Source organism: Xiphophorus maculatus, chromosome 21 (genome assembly GCF_002775205.1).
Source record: "Xiphophorus maculatus strain JP 163 A chromosome 21, X_maculatus-5.0-male, whole genome shotgun sequence".
NCBI lineage: Eukaryota > Metazoa > Chordata > Actinopteri > Cyprinodontiformes > Poeciliidae > Xiphophorus > Xiphophorus maculatus.
This window is the reverse complement of record NC_036463.1, coordinates 26,589,178-26,606,227: the sequence shown is the minus strand read 5'-3', so window position 1 is coordinate 26,606,227 and position 17,050 is coordinate 26,589,178. Positions and strand designations below refer to the sequence as shown.

Sequence of the window (17,050 nt, the reverse complement as noted above, 5' to 3'; positions counted from 1 at the left end):
CTTCCTTATTTACGCTCAAAGACATTCAGCCAATCAGCACCAAGCAAAATGAACGCAGCTCCTGGATTGGCTGATTTGGCAGCCAATAGCGTAGCAACCTAAATATTTCAGCTTCGCTTTTTGTTTTGAATATTTTAGATATTCTCTACAAGAAATATGAAAATGGGTCAAATTTTATGCAAATATTTTGACTTTTATTGATGCATTTAACCCTACACTGCAAAACAAAATCTTACAAAGGTTTCTGTCAAGTTTCTAGTGAAAACATCAGTGCACTTGAAATAAGTAACGCTAACAAATAACTCTTTTTTTAAATCAAGTTACAGGAGCTTGTTTTTAGTCAATAATTCCTTATTTATTTAAAAAGTTCTTGTTCCACCGGCAGATTATTTCACTTACAATAAGATGTTTTAAGTGAAATAATCAGCCAGTGGAACTAGAACTTTTTCACCAATAATAAGAAAGTATTTCCTTAAAACAAGCTCCTGTATCTTGCTGTAAAGTTAGTTTATTTCGAGTGTACTAAAATATTTGCAATAGAAATCCAAAACCTTGGTAAGATTGTGTTTTTGCAGTGAATCCACAAGTTTATGTCTGAAGTGAAATTATATTTTTGCCATCAGGTTGACCTTTTATTTCCCAGGGTTTTCATGCGCCCACACAGTCAGGGAAGAAATACGACAAAAACTATAAATATAATTTTGTCATTTTGTGAAATCATCTACAAATCGTCATCTGAATTAGTCAAATATTGAGTTGTTGCTGGATGACAAGCAGAGCTGAACTTCTGCTTTTCTCGGTTGAATAAATAGAGGTTTTCTTCCGAGGGATGTCAGTTCACCATCAGCTCTCTGGAGGGGAAGTGAGACGACTGACCGACCAGAAATACTTTCTTTTCTATTTATTCTCCTGAACCATCAGCATGTTGAAGGTCGCGCTGGTCGCTGTGATCATGGCGGCTGTTTCTGCAAACCCAGGTAAGGGAAACTTTTAGCTGAATATTAAATGTTAATTCCTGTTAAAGATTAAATATTTGATTTGTTTGTTGTTCTCAGGTGAGAAGTTGTTTAGCTGCTGTAAGAAAGTCAGCACAGCTGAGATCACAGAGCCGATCATAAAGTTTGAGGTCCAGCGGCCGAATCCTCCGTGTGTGAGAGCCGTGATGTACGTACCTGCAGTTTCTGATTAAAACGGGAACATGTGAGGCGATAGCTTCCAGGATTCTGGTTCGATTTACAGCAAAATAAATAATGGTTTAGGGCAGGGCTGTCCAAAGGGCGGTCCGGGGGCCATTTGTGACCCCTGACAGATTTTATGCGGCCCCCCGACTGCTTTTAAAAATGATACAAATTTGTCCTGTAGATTCAGATGGAGGTTTTTAATTTGTAATCAGGGTAGAAATGATAACATTTCTGACAGAAAAATGTCAAATTGAACAGGAAGGATTTGTCTTTTAATAATTAAGTTTGAACAAAAAGTAAAACCAAGTGAATCCAGAAACTTTTACCGAAAAGCCAAATTTCTTTCTTTTTTTAAAACTTGGGTAGATATAACAAATATTTTGAAACAAAGTGACCCATATCCTGTTCTTATTAATTAAAAGCTTTTCCTTTAACACGCAGGACCTGCTGCGGCGTTTCAGGGCCATTGAGGAAAAAAACATTTGGGCGTAATCTCAGAAATCTAGAAAAAACTTAAAAATTTTCAACGAAAAAAACATTGAATTTATTTCAACATTTTCAAAAATGTTGAAAAAAATTTGTATTTTAAATTTTTTCTAGAAGATTTCTGAGATTAATCACAAAATTTCAGTTTTTTAAATTAAAATTTACTCATTTTTTCAATCTGCTATCTGGTAAAAATCCGGGTTTTGGATCTACAGTAACATCAGGTTTATTTGGCTGAATTTAGTTTTTATTTTATTTTTATTTTATTTTTGGCCTGCTTCTGGGTTTACAGAAAGTTTGTACACCCCTGACCTTTCTCCTTTTTGCACCCTGCAGCTTCACCACTCAGACGGGGCATTACTGCAGCCACCTTCTCGCTCCCTGGGTTTTCCAGAAGATCCAAGAACTGAGGCGAGTTGAAAACCTGAATTTATTCCTAATAACCTCAATTTTCCACCTTTAAACTCATATTTTTATGTTTTTATTGATTTTCCAACAGGAGAGCCAAAGCTCAGTCGTCCACTCTTCAGGTTGTCACTTCGACCCCTCCTTCATCTTCATCTTCCTCGCTCCTCTCCATCATTGCATCCACCGCTGCCCCTCCTTCATCATCGTCACCTGGACCGTCTTCATCGTCTTCGTCTTTCTCCTCCTCTGCCTCCACAAGCGCAGAAAGTGAGACGTTTTCTGCCTCCAGAGATCAGTAGAGCTGCAGCTGATGGAAAAAAACAGAAAATATATTTAATTTATTTTCTCTGTACAACTAAAAATGTAAAATGAAGAAAAATGAAAGAATATAATTAAGCTAAATTACGATTCACATTAAATATTCCGTTTTTCAGTGTTAATTTGGTAACGTTATTTATTAAAGTATTTCACTGTGCAGGTAGAGGATAAAATATATTTATATTTATAAATATATATACGTTATATATTTGTGACAGTTTAATAAATGATAAAAATGCCTGTAAAATATTTTAAGCTATCTATCTACTTTAAGGTGTTTAACGCTTCACTCTGAAGTAAAACTGTAAAGATATAAAGAAATAAAAATCTCTAATCTAAACCTTAATGTTTGTTTTTCTACATCTTGATTCATTTTCTGAAAATAAAAATCCAGATAAAAGTCGATGTTCAAAGTTTGATCAAACATTTTTATGGACAAAAATCATCAAACTTCAATTTAAAACAACAACAAAAAAAATTAACATAATTGAAAATGTTGTAAAAACTGCAGTTATTTTATTTAAAAACTATTAGTTACAAACAGATGTTTGAAAGTTTTTATTTCTGTTAATTATAGTAATTTAAAAGTAGAAAGTAGTTTTAATGTAAAATATGTTTGATGTCGATTTTCAGTCGATACTTTTAACCTGATCAATGAAACTCATTGGATTCTGATTTATCCAACATGACTGCAGTGTATAAATAAACTTTTAACTGACCAGGATTAAATCGTTTTTAACGTCATGACAAATTGAGAAATCTGGAAAGGATCAGGTCAGTAGGAAGAGGTCAAAGGTCAAACTAACTTCTAACCGAAACGCTACAATTGTTTAAAAGACAATCCTACCAAATATTTAATGTCTGAGTAAAAATCCACCCGAATGTTTTAGTTCTGTGGCAATGTGGTCGTCTTGAGTCATTATGAGCAGTCAGTATCTTATCTGAGTAAAGAATGAGGGAGGAATCCTGAACGGGGCGTTAAGCTAACAGCAGCTTCTGCTGATTCACAGCTCAGAAATGAAACTTCCAGAGCAACTGCTGATGTTTTATTGTTTTATTAATTTTAAAATAAAAATAACAAAAGCACCAGGTCTGCAATGAAGTACAGGAGGAATTTACTCCAGAAGAAGTTTGTGGTAGAATGAAGTAATTTTACGTTTAGCAGGAAGTTAGTTTGGTTTTTAATAAACTACGAATAACATCCAAAAAAATTATAATTCCTCCCAGGTCAGAAAAACATCGAAGCCTTGGAAAAATATCTTGTTATAAGTGAAATAATCTGTCAATGGAACCAGAACTTTTCATCAATATTAAGGAATTATTTACTTATGTTAGGTGAAATGTATATATTATCATATATTTGTTGTTTCCTTTATAACAATAGTGTTTCATATTTTATGTTCCTTGATTGTTTTATTTTCTCTAAACATAAAGACTGTTTCTGTATGTTTTGATCTACTTTATCTCCGTCTTCACAAGAGGGCCTCCCTGAAGAGAAGCAGTGATAACCGTGCTCACGGGGTTCATTGCTCACCAGGACTTCTTCTTCCTTTGAGCTGTTAGATAGCTGACGAACCGTCGCCTTGAAGATATACGACCTGTTCTGTTTTTACTCTGTGTTCTAATGCAAGATAACATGTGTTTAGTTAGTGATTGCCATTTAGCACTGCAACTAAAATGCTTTGACCCCACCCCTTAGAGTTGCAGTGCTCTCTGTGATAGGGACTCTGAAGATAATAAAAAGAGAGGAGCGGACAAATGTGTTTCAGAGCGGTTGGAGATTTGTAACTGTAAACACATCTCTGTCCGTTCTCCTCGCGAGTACAAAAGAATCTAACTCTCTTGTCTTTTCTGTGTTGTTCAACTTGTCTTTAATAGGTGTCAAACCTGACATTTACTTGGTCCTTCGATTGCCGGTCGCCAATACACCAGAAGGATTCCGGCAGGTCTGGTCGACCCCAGTACAGTCCGTGCGCACGGCAAGTTTCCTAGTGGAAACTTATCAGATCCTGTTCAAGGGCTGGAGCTTGACCTGCCTGCTGGGATCTCACGGTTGACGGTGCTCCAGGGAAAGACAACGGGGGTGAGTGATTCTTGTTTAAAAGTGGCGAGTGACTGAGGGTCATTGCGCGCACAGAAAACCCTGTCAATTCTAGACTCTAACAGGTAACAAATAGAGCACGAAATCCGTGGAGGACGGCGGAGTCCTCGCGCAAAATTCCGTGATTAGGTGGACGGAGCCTGGTGCCTTCCTGTTCAGGGAGACGGGGCCCGACGAATACCCGTTGCAAAAAAAGGACGGCGGAGTCCTGCGAGAACAGGCGCTTAAATTCCGCGACAAAATAAAAAAAAAAAAAAAAAGTGTGTGACTGTGCGAGTGATTGGAGGTAGAAATACCACTCGGTATTTTACCTCATATAAAACAGTAGGATTGTAACCAGCAAACCTCTTGAGGATGCAGAGGTAAGAACCCCCACTCGAAAGAGTTGAAGCGTGGGTTACCTCAACAGGTTATTTCAATTGCTGGCCTACTGAACAGAACCCCAGTTTTTAGGACTCCCTAGGCGTCGACAAACTGGGCCAAATTTTCATAAAAATGGGGAAAGGGATAAGTAAAAATAAGCCGACAGACAGTTTAACATCAAATGACTGGAAATATGTCGAAACCCAGGATCCTGGTAAAATAAAACATTTGGATAATTGGATAACAAACTATAACTTTGACGGCCGTCTTAACTCGCAAAAACTTTACTGCAGGATAATATCAAACAAAAAAAACAAAGTCAAATCCAAAGAAAATGCGCGAACAGGGGTATGACGATGTGAATTTTTGGTTAGAATTAGCACTAAAAAGAGAAAATGGGCAGAATAAATCTAAAAAAAGGAGTGTAGAACAGAATAAAGACAGGAATGTGATGTACTACAGCAACGAGGATAATGAAACTGGGTCAAGGAGGCAGATAACGCAGCAACAAGCAGCGGGAGGGGGTGGAGAACTAGATGGTGATTCTACAAAAAAAACACAGAGGGGGTAAAACCGGGAGGGCAGAGTAGAAGTTTATACCCAGCTCTGCCATCGCCCCCTGAATATGAGGACAGCGATAGTGACAGGCCTATTACTAGATCAAAAGGAGAAAAGTTTGCATGGTCTAGAACATTAGAGGAGAGCTTGGTGCAGGGGGCCACTGCTTCCATCGCGCCTTCTCTCCCTCCCCCATTTTGTCCTTCAGTAGGGAAAGATAGTCCCCCAAATACATCTGAACTGTATCCAATGATACAAGTGGCAAATCCTAATGCAGGAGCAGAGGGGGCAGCAAGAACAATTCAAAAATATAAACGCAGAGCAAACTACACTGAGATAAGCAGGATCAAACAGAAGGAGGAAGAAACTTTTGATGATTTTAGAACAAGAATGATGAACACATTTAAGATGCACAGTGGGCTGGTGGAAAATGATGACGAAAATGGTCCATATAAACAACAGTTAAAAAATGCATTACATACAGGGTCAAAAGACGCAATAAGATCATGGGTAACTAAGTTTTTTATCAATGAGGACGAGGAAGAGGAGATTTTAGAGGCAGGGATCAGAAATAAAAAAGGAAGATTTCTTTGTCGTCCAGGGATATGGGGAACCATATTATCACTATTCATTGGATGTGCCTAACAGGCCTCCACACAACATTGCACAGACTCTTCTGGCGGAGGGGCGTAAAGCCATCTCTGCCCCACAGGATCAAAGATCTCCTGAGAGTCTTCACATCAGTCTTTGGGTTAAAACAACTCCAGGGCCTGATAAGAACTATGAAGCCAGGCTCAACAAGGTCACCCCGGCCAAGATAACAGTGACCTATCTGTACACTGACACACAACACACCTCGGTGGCAGCAGTGAGCCTCCCAGAGGATTTAAAGTTTTTGAACAGAACATGGACACCTCCACATGTGTCCCTGTTTAAACATAAAAGTGAGCAGTGGGATAAATTGGGCAGGGTCGTTGAGGAAGGAGAAGCTGCTACTGATTGGGTGGCAACCTCCGCAAATGTGGCAACTAGTGCGTCTACTGGGTTAACTAGAAAAGCACTTTTTTGGACAGCATGGGTTCAAAAGGGGCAGCGTTTGCACTCTAGACAACACTGACATCTGTTGCTTACAGAAGAAGAGGAAGTTCTCTTAAAGGACATTCCTGATAAATTATGGTCCAAAGGACCCACGGATGTTGGCCTCGTGAAGGGAGCCTTGCCAGTGCAAGTCCGACCTAAAACTGAATATAGGCCAAAGGTGAAACAGTACCCTTTAAAAAAAGATGCACAGGAGGGTATAAAACCAGTAATAGAAGACCTTATTGAGGCAGGAGTCGTAGTACGGTGTGACAATTCTCCGTGCAACACTCCTATTTTTCCTGTCAAAAAACAGCCCCCTTCTGTCGGATGGCGGATGGTTCAGGATTTACAAGCAGTGAACAATGCTGTAATCCAGAGGGCACCGTGTGTACCTGACCCACACACATTGTTGAATTCCCTTAGATCAGATGCAAAGGTATTCACTGTTGTAGACATCAGTAATGCCTTTTTCTCAGTACCTGTTGATAAGGAGAGTCAATTCTGGTTTGTCTTTACTTTCGAAGGGAACAGGTACACATATACCAGACTGCCCCAGGGCTACTGTGAGAGCCCTACAATCTACTCTCAAGTGATGAGTGCCAGTATGTCAACATTTCGACCCCCAGGAGGGAGCCAAGTTTTGTTATATGTAGATGATGTTTTATTAGCCTCTCCAAACATGGAAACCTGTAAGCAAGACACGTTAGCGCTTTTAAAACATTTAGCTGAAGAAGGTCATAAGGTCAATAAAAATAAACTCCAGCTATGTAAAGAAAAAGTAAAACATTTGGGTCATGATTTGAGTGCAGGGGGACGAACCATATTGGATAGAAAAAAAAAAAAAAAATTCTCCAAGCCCCCAAACCACAAACAAAAAACAGATGATGTCCTTTTTAGGACTAACTATTGTCGAACTTGGGTGCCCAATTATGCAGAACTTGTGGCTCCTTTAAGCAAATTAATGTATGAAAAAGATCTTAAAATGTCCTCTCCGCTGAGTTGGACAGATGAAGCAGAAGAGGCCCTTTGCAGAATAAAACAGGCCCTTGTGTCAAGCACAGCACTGGCTCTACCAAACTATAAAAAACCTTTTGTTCAAATGGTAGATTGTAAAGGTCATTTTATGACTTCTGTACTGGTTCAACAACATGGTGATAAAATGAGACCAGTAGCATATTTCTCATCTAAACTAGATAGTGTGGCGTGTGTTTGTAGATCTTGAATAAGTTCTGTTTTCCACCTCGGGCTTCAACTTGAAGTGTTTCTGTTATATAATTGTTTAGTTTTTGTTTTGTTTTTTCCATTCTGTCTCATCCTGATGTAATGATTATTGTTTAAGGTATTTTAGGCTGCACCTACCAGCTATCACAGATGTTCCTACATCTGTACATAAACACCTGGTTCAGCTCAGCTAAAGCTTTTTGTAGGATGGGAGACGGACTTTTTATGAATGTTTACAAATGACTATTAAAAATGGCTTTTTTGAGGTTTTCTTTATGTTTTTAGACAGTTTCCTAACTTATCTCAGAAACAATCAAGTATACGAACAGTCAAAACTTTTGTATGCTCTTTTCTAAGCTGAAACTAAAGTTTAAAGTGCTTTCCTCTGCCTTTTGAGTTGTGATCATGTACTTAGTCCATCTGTGCATTTATCTGTAGTTTTGTTGCACATTGTTTTTGTTTTTCTCATTTCTTGATGTTTCGCAGATATGAAGGGCTACAAACTCATTACAAGAATTTTTAAGGGTTATTTATGAGGCATATGTAGCGATAAGTGAAGTACAGCCGTGGAATGAAGGCACACCTACCTCACAATATGTAACGTAGTGTGAGAAACACTGATCATCACTATTTACTTGATACATTTCATTGTATTGTAAAGGACCTAATAATGTGTGTATTCGTGAAATGGCCATATTCAGACTTGTTATGTTGTCAGAGGGGTTGGGTTGTTTAAAATTTAATCACAGAAATACTCGACGAGGGTTTTTTTTTTTGTTGATACTGATTTGTTTTTCTCCTTAAGTTCTGATCTTTTGGTTCAAGAAAACATGCTAAAGGTTAATTGACAGAATTAAGACCTTCCACTCACCTTTCTGTAATATGCTTGCATACCGCTCTCAATGAAGAGCCAGATTATTTTGCTGTGGTACATTTCTATTCAAAATCCTTTTTCTTTTGTCTTTAATGTTTTAATTTTCTGAGAAGCTAAAATTTGGGTCTTTAGTAGCTGTAAAGAATCATTAAAACTGCCAGAAATAAGCACTTTTACCGTTTTAAATCTTAGAAGTTTCACTTTTCCGTTAAATTTCTTAAATAACATTTTGATAGTTTAGGTTTGATGCACTTTTGATGAAATGGCGAGTAAATATGTTGTTTTTGTTTTTATTTTGTGTTTTCATCAGGGAACGACTGTTGTATTGTGTAGTATGTATGGAACCAAGGCCTCTACTTCGTGTGACTCCACCAACCATTACAAAACAATGTCTATTAGAAGTAATGACTAAGACTAATCCTAATAGCACCTGTGTGATTTATGATTCAATATTTCCCCTTACAGCTGCAGATGAAAAGAAACCATTTTTTTTCTCTAAAGATAGCTCCGAGTAACTTCTCATGTGTAAATATAACAGGGTCTGGGAAAAGATTGGGAAATCTTTCAGACACCATGTGTACTGCTGTAATCACTGTAAACAATGACTTTAACCCTGTTTCTCGTGCAGATGTTGGTGGTGGTGCGGTGACAACAGACTTTTTGATAAATTACCTCGAAAGGTGACAGGGTTTTGTGCATTAGTCTCCTTACTGTTACCTGTGTCTGTCTATCCTATGTCCGCAAAAGATCTAATTCACACCTTATCTAGCATTTTGCCACAGCAGTGGCATCATTTAGAGAAACGCGATCTAACATGGAAAAATTATGATGATTCCACGTACATCGCCGCCATCGGCGTCCCTCGCGGTGTACCTGATGAATATAAATTAGTTGATCAGGTTGGGGCTGGTTTTGAATCTTTGATTTGTTGGTGGTGTACGATAAACAAAAACGTAGACAGAATCAATTACATCCATTACAAACGTGCAAAAACTGGGCAACTGGACACAGGCTGGTTTCGAGGTGGTGCACGAGCAGCTGGCCGCTACTTCACTGATGGCTTTCCAAAGCCGCATTGCTCTTGACAGGCTGCTAGCTGAAAAAAGGGGTGTGTGTGCCATCTTTGGAGGAAGGTGCTGCACATTTCTGCCAAACACAGCAGCTAACGGGAGCCTGACGAAGGCCATTGCGGGTCTCCGTACCTTTAATGGCAAAATGACAGAACTCTCTGGTGTGAATACTTCCATGTGGGATGCATGGATGGATGTTTTTGGGAGAGTATCGAAACCTTGTGTCCTCTGTCTTAGTATCAATTGCAGTCTTTGCTGTAATTTTAACCTTGTGTGGATGTTGTTGTATTCCTTGCCTGCGTTCCTTGTTTAACCGTCTCATTACCACAGCAATCTCTCCCATGGACGACCAGAAGGCCCAGATGTATCCTTTGTTAGCAAAACATCCTGAGCCTGACGAAGAATACTCTGATGACAACTCCCTTAACCTGTATCCAGACCCTAACCTGTGGGCTGAATATGATCCCTGAGTGTACGCATGTTTGCGTTCCTAAAAATGAACTCCCGGCTGAAAATCGTTTGAAGTGGCTGCCTTTGGAGGGATATGAGAATTGGAACAAATATGTGATAAAAAGGGGGGGAATGTTAGGTGAAATGTATATATTATCATATATTTGTTGTTTCCTTTATAACAATAGTGTTTCATATTTGATGTTCCATGATTGTTTTCTTTTCTCTAAACATAAAGACTGTTTCTGTATGTTTTGATCTACTTTATCTCCGTCTTCACAAGAGGGCCTCCCTGAAGAGAAGCAGTGATAACCGTGCTCACGGGGTTCATTGCTCACCAGGACTTCTTCTTCCTTTGAGCTGTTAGATAGCTGACGAACCGTCGCCTTGAAGATATACGACCTGTTCTGTTTTTACTCTGTGTTCTAATGCAAGATAACATGTGTTTAGTTAGTGATTGCCATTTAGCACTGCAACTAAAATGCTTTGACCCCACCCCTTAGAGTTGCAGTGCTCTCTGTGATAGGGACTCTGAAGATAATAAAAAGAGAGGAGCGGACAAATGTGTTTCAGAGCGGTTGGAGATTTGTAACTGTAAACACATCTCTGTCCGTTCTCCTCGCGAGTACAAAAGAATCTAACTCTCTTGTCTTTTCTGTGTTGTTCAACTTGTCTTTAATAGGTGTCAAACCTGACAACTTAAAACAAGCTCCTATTTCTTGCTAAAAAGTTATTTATAAGTTCTGTCTTATTTGCTCTAGAAACCAAATGAAAATAGTTGGTAATATTTTGTGTTTTTACAGTGTAGAGTTAAAAGCATCCATGAAGCTTCAGGTTTGAACTTTTATCAGGAAAACTGAGTTTCCTGAAACGTTTCCTGAAACGTTCCTGAGCTGAAATCCACTAAAAGTTTCGTTTTAATCTCAGAAAGTGATTCTGTTTCACAGCAAACCTCAAAACCAAGAGGCTTTTCTTAAAATGTTTCCCTTTTTGCAATTTGTTACATCAGAAGCGTGTCGACATTTAGACTCAGGATGTTGTCTAACTTAATGTTCTTGTTGAACTTGACCTGTTTTACATGTTCTAAGCTTAAAATTTCCTCTTTTTTGTGCTTTAAATCTGAGAGCGTCTTCAACCTAATGACTAAAACATTTCTTGATGCCGATCACGCCGAGTCACGGTGAAATCATTCAGTTTCTCTGTATCATATGATGCATGAGGCTGCAGGATGTGGAAAGTTTCCGGCTAATTTTCCATTCTTCAGAAGTTGCCACCACTTCCTGATATTATAATGCAACTCCTGTAATAAATATTGCCTGGTGAATTATTATGCTTCCTTAAACAGGTTAGCCTGGGTTTGGGGTCTACAAAACATGATTATTATATTTTCTGTAGGAAATTATTCTTAAATAATGAGATTTTATTCTGGTCAGCTTCATATCAGAATGAGCTGTTTTAGGGTTCTGTCACTTTAAATCTAAATAAGCTGCTGCTGACCACGCCCACAACTCAATGTTTACAACCACCTGTGAAATCAGATGCAAAGAGATGCACAATTATGCAACCATGCATCTTTGAAAAGCAGAAGTAGAGCCTCCTGCACAACCAACGAGAACGCAGCAAATGGTTTCTGGATTCTAAGTCAATAACAAAACACCTTGTCTTTTCCAGCAGCCATTGTACAGCGCAGCATGAAACCAACTGACCAAACGTCAGAGGTGAATAAAGTATCCAAAACTTACATTAAAGCAGGAGTAAAAAATATTGATCCAAAAAATTACTCAACAGTAAAAATGTATTTGGTAAAAAAAAAGTTTACTCAAGTAACTGATCAAATTATCAAACGTTTAATATTTAAAAGTTACATCATCAGACGGACCAAAATATGAAGTTAAGTGGAAATTTTGGTATTTTAAGGACCAATTTTTCAATAATTTATATAAGTAACAAAAATAACAAAATCTGGCAAAACAAAATGTTTCCAAATCAGTTTATTTCAATGAAAACTTATAAAACTTTAATAAAAACTGCAGGTGTCTGTCTGTCTGTCTGTCTGTCTGTCTGTCTGTCTGTCTGTCTGTCTGTCTGTCTGCCTGCCTGCCTGCCTGTCTGTCTGTCTGTCTGTCTGTCTGTCTGTCTGTCTGGTGGATTTTTGGTTAAAATGTTTTTGTTTTTCATTCACTGGGTAGAAAATCCAGAAATTTTACTCAAGTAAGAGTAAAAATACTTTGTAATAAAATTAGTCAAGTAGAAGAAAACAATACAGTAAAAATATTCCTAAATGTACTTTAAAAAAAAGCTACTTGAGTAAATGTAACTAGTTACTATGTGACTCTGATAAACCAGCTGGAGCTCAGCTTGGGTTGCTAGGTAACAAGCTGAGCTGGCTGGGGTTGCTAGGCAACGTCTCATTGCCCTCTGAATGTGGCAGAGTTTTGAAACGGCTCGTTTTCCAGACACTGAAAAACATGAACTCACTGCCAGTAAATGTCTGGATGATTTTTTTTTTTTTAAATCACTTTGGTTGTTTTTTTTAGAAGCTGCAGAAACTCAAATAAAAACGTGTAAAAACTGAATTTTGCTTCACGTTCTGTTTTTGACGTGTGGGGAGGTGAAGACTGACAGCGGCGGGGATCTGAGGGGCCCAGCCGCACAACGTTACGAAACATCAAACTTTAGTTTCTGCAACGTCGTTTTTACCTCAGAATGAAAAAACTGGCCACAGCCGAGCGGTTGATGCAGAAAGTTTCAGTTTAACATTTTCAGACAGTTACAAAACTTTTACTGAGCTTTTAAAATCCTGGAAGAAAATCAGGATGGAGGGAAAACCAACTAAATATACAGCTATGTACAAAGGTTGGCTCAGATCAAATGGCCTAGTCAAAGTACAGACCTAAATCTAATTAAGAAACTTGAAACACGATGAACATTTTTCATGTTTTTGTTTGCGAAAACAAATAAAAACAGCTGTGTGTTGTCACGTAAAAACCACCTGATCAAATTTAGATTTGATGCTCTGGAACAAAAGGTGTGAACTTATTACAGCGACTGATTGTGTGAAATTCATGTGCGACTTCCTCTGCAGTCAGAACAGGAAATCCTGAAAATGCCAAATCATAAATCATACAGTTATCCTCACTGTAGAGCATCAATCTGAGCTGCACTTAAAAACAATGCAAGACTCTAACACTTTATTTCTGACGCCGTTATGAACATGAAGGAATCTTCAGAAACTGTCGACATGAAGCATCATTTGGTAAATAATGACACTTTTAATGCAAAGATCCGTTAAAAGTTTCATTATTTACTGGATGACACTTCATGTCATCAGTCAGGAACATAAAGCCTCCTTCATGTTCATGAGTTGTTATGTTTTGTCTCATCTGCAGCCCTTCAAATAAAATGTCACCCAAACATTTAAAGGTTTCTGTTTCCGCTCTGATTGTGAGTTAAAGGAAATTTGACGTAAACGTCGCAGCTGGTGAAAATGAGTCCATTTAAAAAGATATTTTGGTGCAAACTTGAGAAACCAAACTGATGACTTTCCTCAGCATTTGTGTTTATTCTTATTAGACGTCAGGTTGAAACGGAAACCCTGTTTTGTTGTGGCATGTGAAGTTGCCACCATGACAAAGCGAAACAGGCGCCGCGTTTTCTGACGACGTGTGAAGCCGTTTCTCAGAAACGTGTCGCTGAGATGAAGCTTGTGGTCGGAGGGGCGAACAGGCGGAGGGGCGGAGGTGAGAAACACTGACCACGAAACAATCACACACAACCTGCAGAAGCATGAAGACATGAGCGTCACGGGGCCCACAGGGGCCCCGCTGATGGTGCCGATAAATACCAGACCGGAGATCAGCTGCCGTCACTCCGATCCATCAGCTGATGATCAAAATGAAGATCCTGCTCCTCCTGCTCCTCCTGCTCGCAGTGTGTCCGTGCAGCCACTCCTCTGCAGGTAGATATTCCTGCGTTTCATCCATCGGGTTCAGATACTTCAGTTTATTAACTGAGTGCTGCTTTATTTACTGCTGCAAAACACAAAATATCACCAATATTTTTGGTTTCTGCACTTGAAATAGGACTAAATGAACGTTTGTGTTTTTGCAAAGGAGATTTTTGATGTTTTGGCAAAATCTCCTGTTAGAAACTTTGAAATGATTCATTTGCTCTTGTCCTGAACTGGAAATCTTAATTAATGCTTTAGTTTCATTTCGGTTATTGTAATGCATTCTGCACAAACCAAAACTCGGCCGGCTGAAGTCGCCACAAAATGTTCTCATGTGCCTCAGCTGCCGATGCATCGACTCCTGGGACGTTTTCAAATGCATTTTAAGATCCGATACCCAGTAGTTACAGAATCACCGATACTGATACTTTTTATTGTTTAAGTTTTATATACCATGAAACTTCTGACCTTTAGGTGATTGGCGAAGCAGCAAAGTGTTTTGTTGTTGACTTTCCATCCACAAAATCTGGACAAGGCATTTAAAAACTTTTCAAAGAAATATCAACACTATAAACAGAAACAATAGAAGAACAAAACAAATTTATGTCCATAAAACAATCGTCAGAATAACTTCATAACTCAAACTACAGAAATAAACTTGCTTAATGAAAAGATGCCAACTTCAACAAAACTCAAGTTTTTTAAGAAAATGTTTTTTTTGGCTGAATCAAAGTTAGTGACAGATTATTAACCTTAGTCTGGAAAACTCTTCATGAAAACACTGCCAGGCGACGTCTGTTAAATAAAAAGAGACTATTTCACTCAAAATGTCATCATCTACAGGTGCTGTGGTGGCGGAGGGGTTAGCGCGACCCACATTCAGAGGCAACGCGGCTGTCGCGGGTTCGATTCCCGGACCCGACGATGTTTACCGCATGTCTCCCCCCCTTTCCTGTCAGCCTACTTTGAAAATAGGAGACTAGAGCCCACAAAAAGACCCCTTGCAGGGCGATAAAAAAAAAAAAGGCATCATCTAAAGCTTTCTCATTTACTACTGACAGAAACGACAAAGAAGACGACAGGAAGGGGAAGGAGGATGACGGTGCTGCACGTTTTCTAATGATTTATCACATAAACAGTTACTCATGTTTGATTTTAATTCTGCTTCTCATTTAATGGAAACACTGCACTTAAGAAATTGTGTTTTTTGGACATTAGTGGAATATTGGCAAAGTTTTACGCACATTTGTAAAGGAAACCAGTAAAACCCAAAAACAGCTTCCAGTTTATCATGGAAAAACTATCATCTGATTTGGGAAGATTGAACCAACGCACTGACTTTTCTGCAAAGCCTCAGAAAACACAGAGCAACAGTAGGAAGGAACAACAACCCAAACAGGAAGATTATTACTGTTACGTATTTTATGTCAATATTAATAAATTATTGACTTAAAAAAGCTCCTATATCTTCATGAAAAGTTATTTTTATGTCATTTTTGTCCCGTTTCAAGTGTAGGAAGATATTTTCATTAGAAACTAGAGGAAAATACTTGTTCATATTTTGTGTTTTTGCAGTTTAAACTCTAATCCCCTCTCTGTTGGCAGCTCACTATCCGACCGGGAAGAACCGGCCGTGCTGCCTCCACGTCTCCAGGAAGAACCTCAGCAGTCAAGTTGTCGGCTCGGCTTTCCATAAGCAGCCGGCCCGGTTTCCCTGTGTGAGAGCCGTGATGTGAGTTCACTCATTTCATTTCAACACGCAGAATCACACCAGAATTAACGAGCTTGTTTACATGTCCAGACTCTACACACAGACTGGACCCATATGTGTCCATCCCAGAGACTCCTGGGTCCAACAAGGTACATTAGCTCTTCAGATGCAAACACATGAAACAATGCATGATTTATGAATTAACTCTGATTTTCACTTTCCTCTTTTTTCTTTTCAGTCATTGCCAATATTACGAAGAAGGAATAAAGCGAACATGAACACACTGTTGGACATGCAGCTTCATTTAAAATATTAATAATCCTCAGGCCACTGATTCTTATATTTATTTTCTTCTACAAGAAAAATTTATATTTATTTGACCAATAAAATTGCTGCATTTGCTTTCAACACTTAAAATAATTGCATTTTTCCCACTCGTCTCATTTTTGTACTTATGAACTTTCCCTGTGAAATGCTTTATGAAATATAAATAAATTTGCTTACTTATTCACTCAAATAAGTGAATTGTGCTGCTGAGAATTAAATAAATATATTTTTGTCAATAATTATGATTTTGAACATTTTTACACTAAAATCTTTGAAGGCGAAAGACAGAAGAAATGGAAAAATAACACAGAAGTCAAATTCCAGGACTTTCCTGCCATCTTGTGGCCACAGCTGGTATGAATCTGAAAAAACGGCGATTGGCCTAAAACTTCTCAGTTATATCCTGATGAATGGTTTGGTTTTAATGCACTGACCAGAAAATAAAGTTTTATTTAGTTATAAGTGTCTAATTATTAGTAAATACAAACTGAAAATGTGTTGGGAACCACATGAACACGAGCATCAAATCATAAATCATGTGGAAACGTTTCGGTGCAGAAGGTCCAGATGTTTTATTGTTACAGCTGAAGAGGAAAATAAAGCAGAAAAAACGTTCAGTTCTTTGACTGTTCAGGCTCAGAACCAAAAACCGCCTGCAGGATCACCTGATCCAGAGCTGCAGCCCCACAAAACGAACCGAACTGATGGACCACTGGCATAAAAATGTATTTGGTAAAAAAAAAGTTTACTCAAGTAACTGATCAAATTATCAAACGTTTAATATTTAAAAGTTACATCATCAGACGGACCAAAATATGAAGTTAAGTGGAAATTTTGGTATTTTAAGGACCAATTTTTCAATAATTTATATAAGTAACAAAAATAACAAAATCTGGCAAAACAAAATGTTTCCAAATCAGTTTATTTCAATGAAAACTTATAAAACTTTAATA

General features: G+C 38.3%; 1 protein-coding gene across 1 annotated transcript; it reads left to right on the top strand.

Moving 5' to 3' along the window:
* The first annotated feature begins 13,921 nt into the window (after nt 1-13,921).
* Nucleotides 13,922-16,304, top strand: LOC111606261 (C-C motif chemokine 2-like). Its single transcript, XM_023326656.1, has 4 exons — nt 13,922-14,068; nt 15,665-15,791; nt 15,861-15,919; nt 16,009-16,304. The coding sequence occupies exons 1-4, from the start codon at nt 13,996-13,998 to the stop codon at nt 16,035-16,037; spliced, it is 288 nt and encodes a 95-aa protein (XP_023182424.1). The 5' UTR covers nt 13,922-13,995; the 3' UTR covers nt 16,038-16,304.
* Nucleotides 16,305-17,050: the final 746 nt, after the last annotated feature.

What these genes read in the sequence shown, in the direction of transcription:
- LOC111606261 (XM_023326656.1), top strand. Translation starts at nt 13,996, where the DNA reads ATGATCAAAATGAAGATCCTGCTCCTCCTGCTCCTCCTGCTCGCAGTG. An exon ending in GTGCAGCCACTCCTCTGCAG is followed by an intron (nt 14,069 to 15,664) that starts GTAGATATTCCT and finishes CTCTGTTGGCAG; the next exon opens with CTCACTATCCGACCGGGAAG. An exon ending in AGACTCCTGGGTCCAACAAG is followed by an intron (nt 15,920 to 16,008) that starts GTACATTAGCTC and finishes TTTTCTTTTCAG; the next exon opens with TCATTGCCAATATTACGAAG.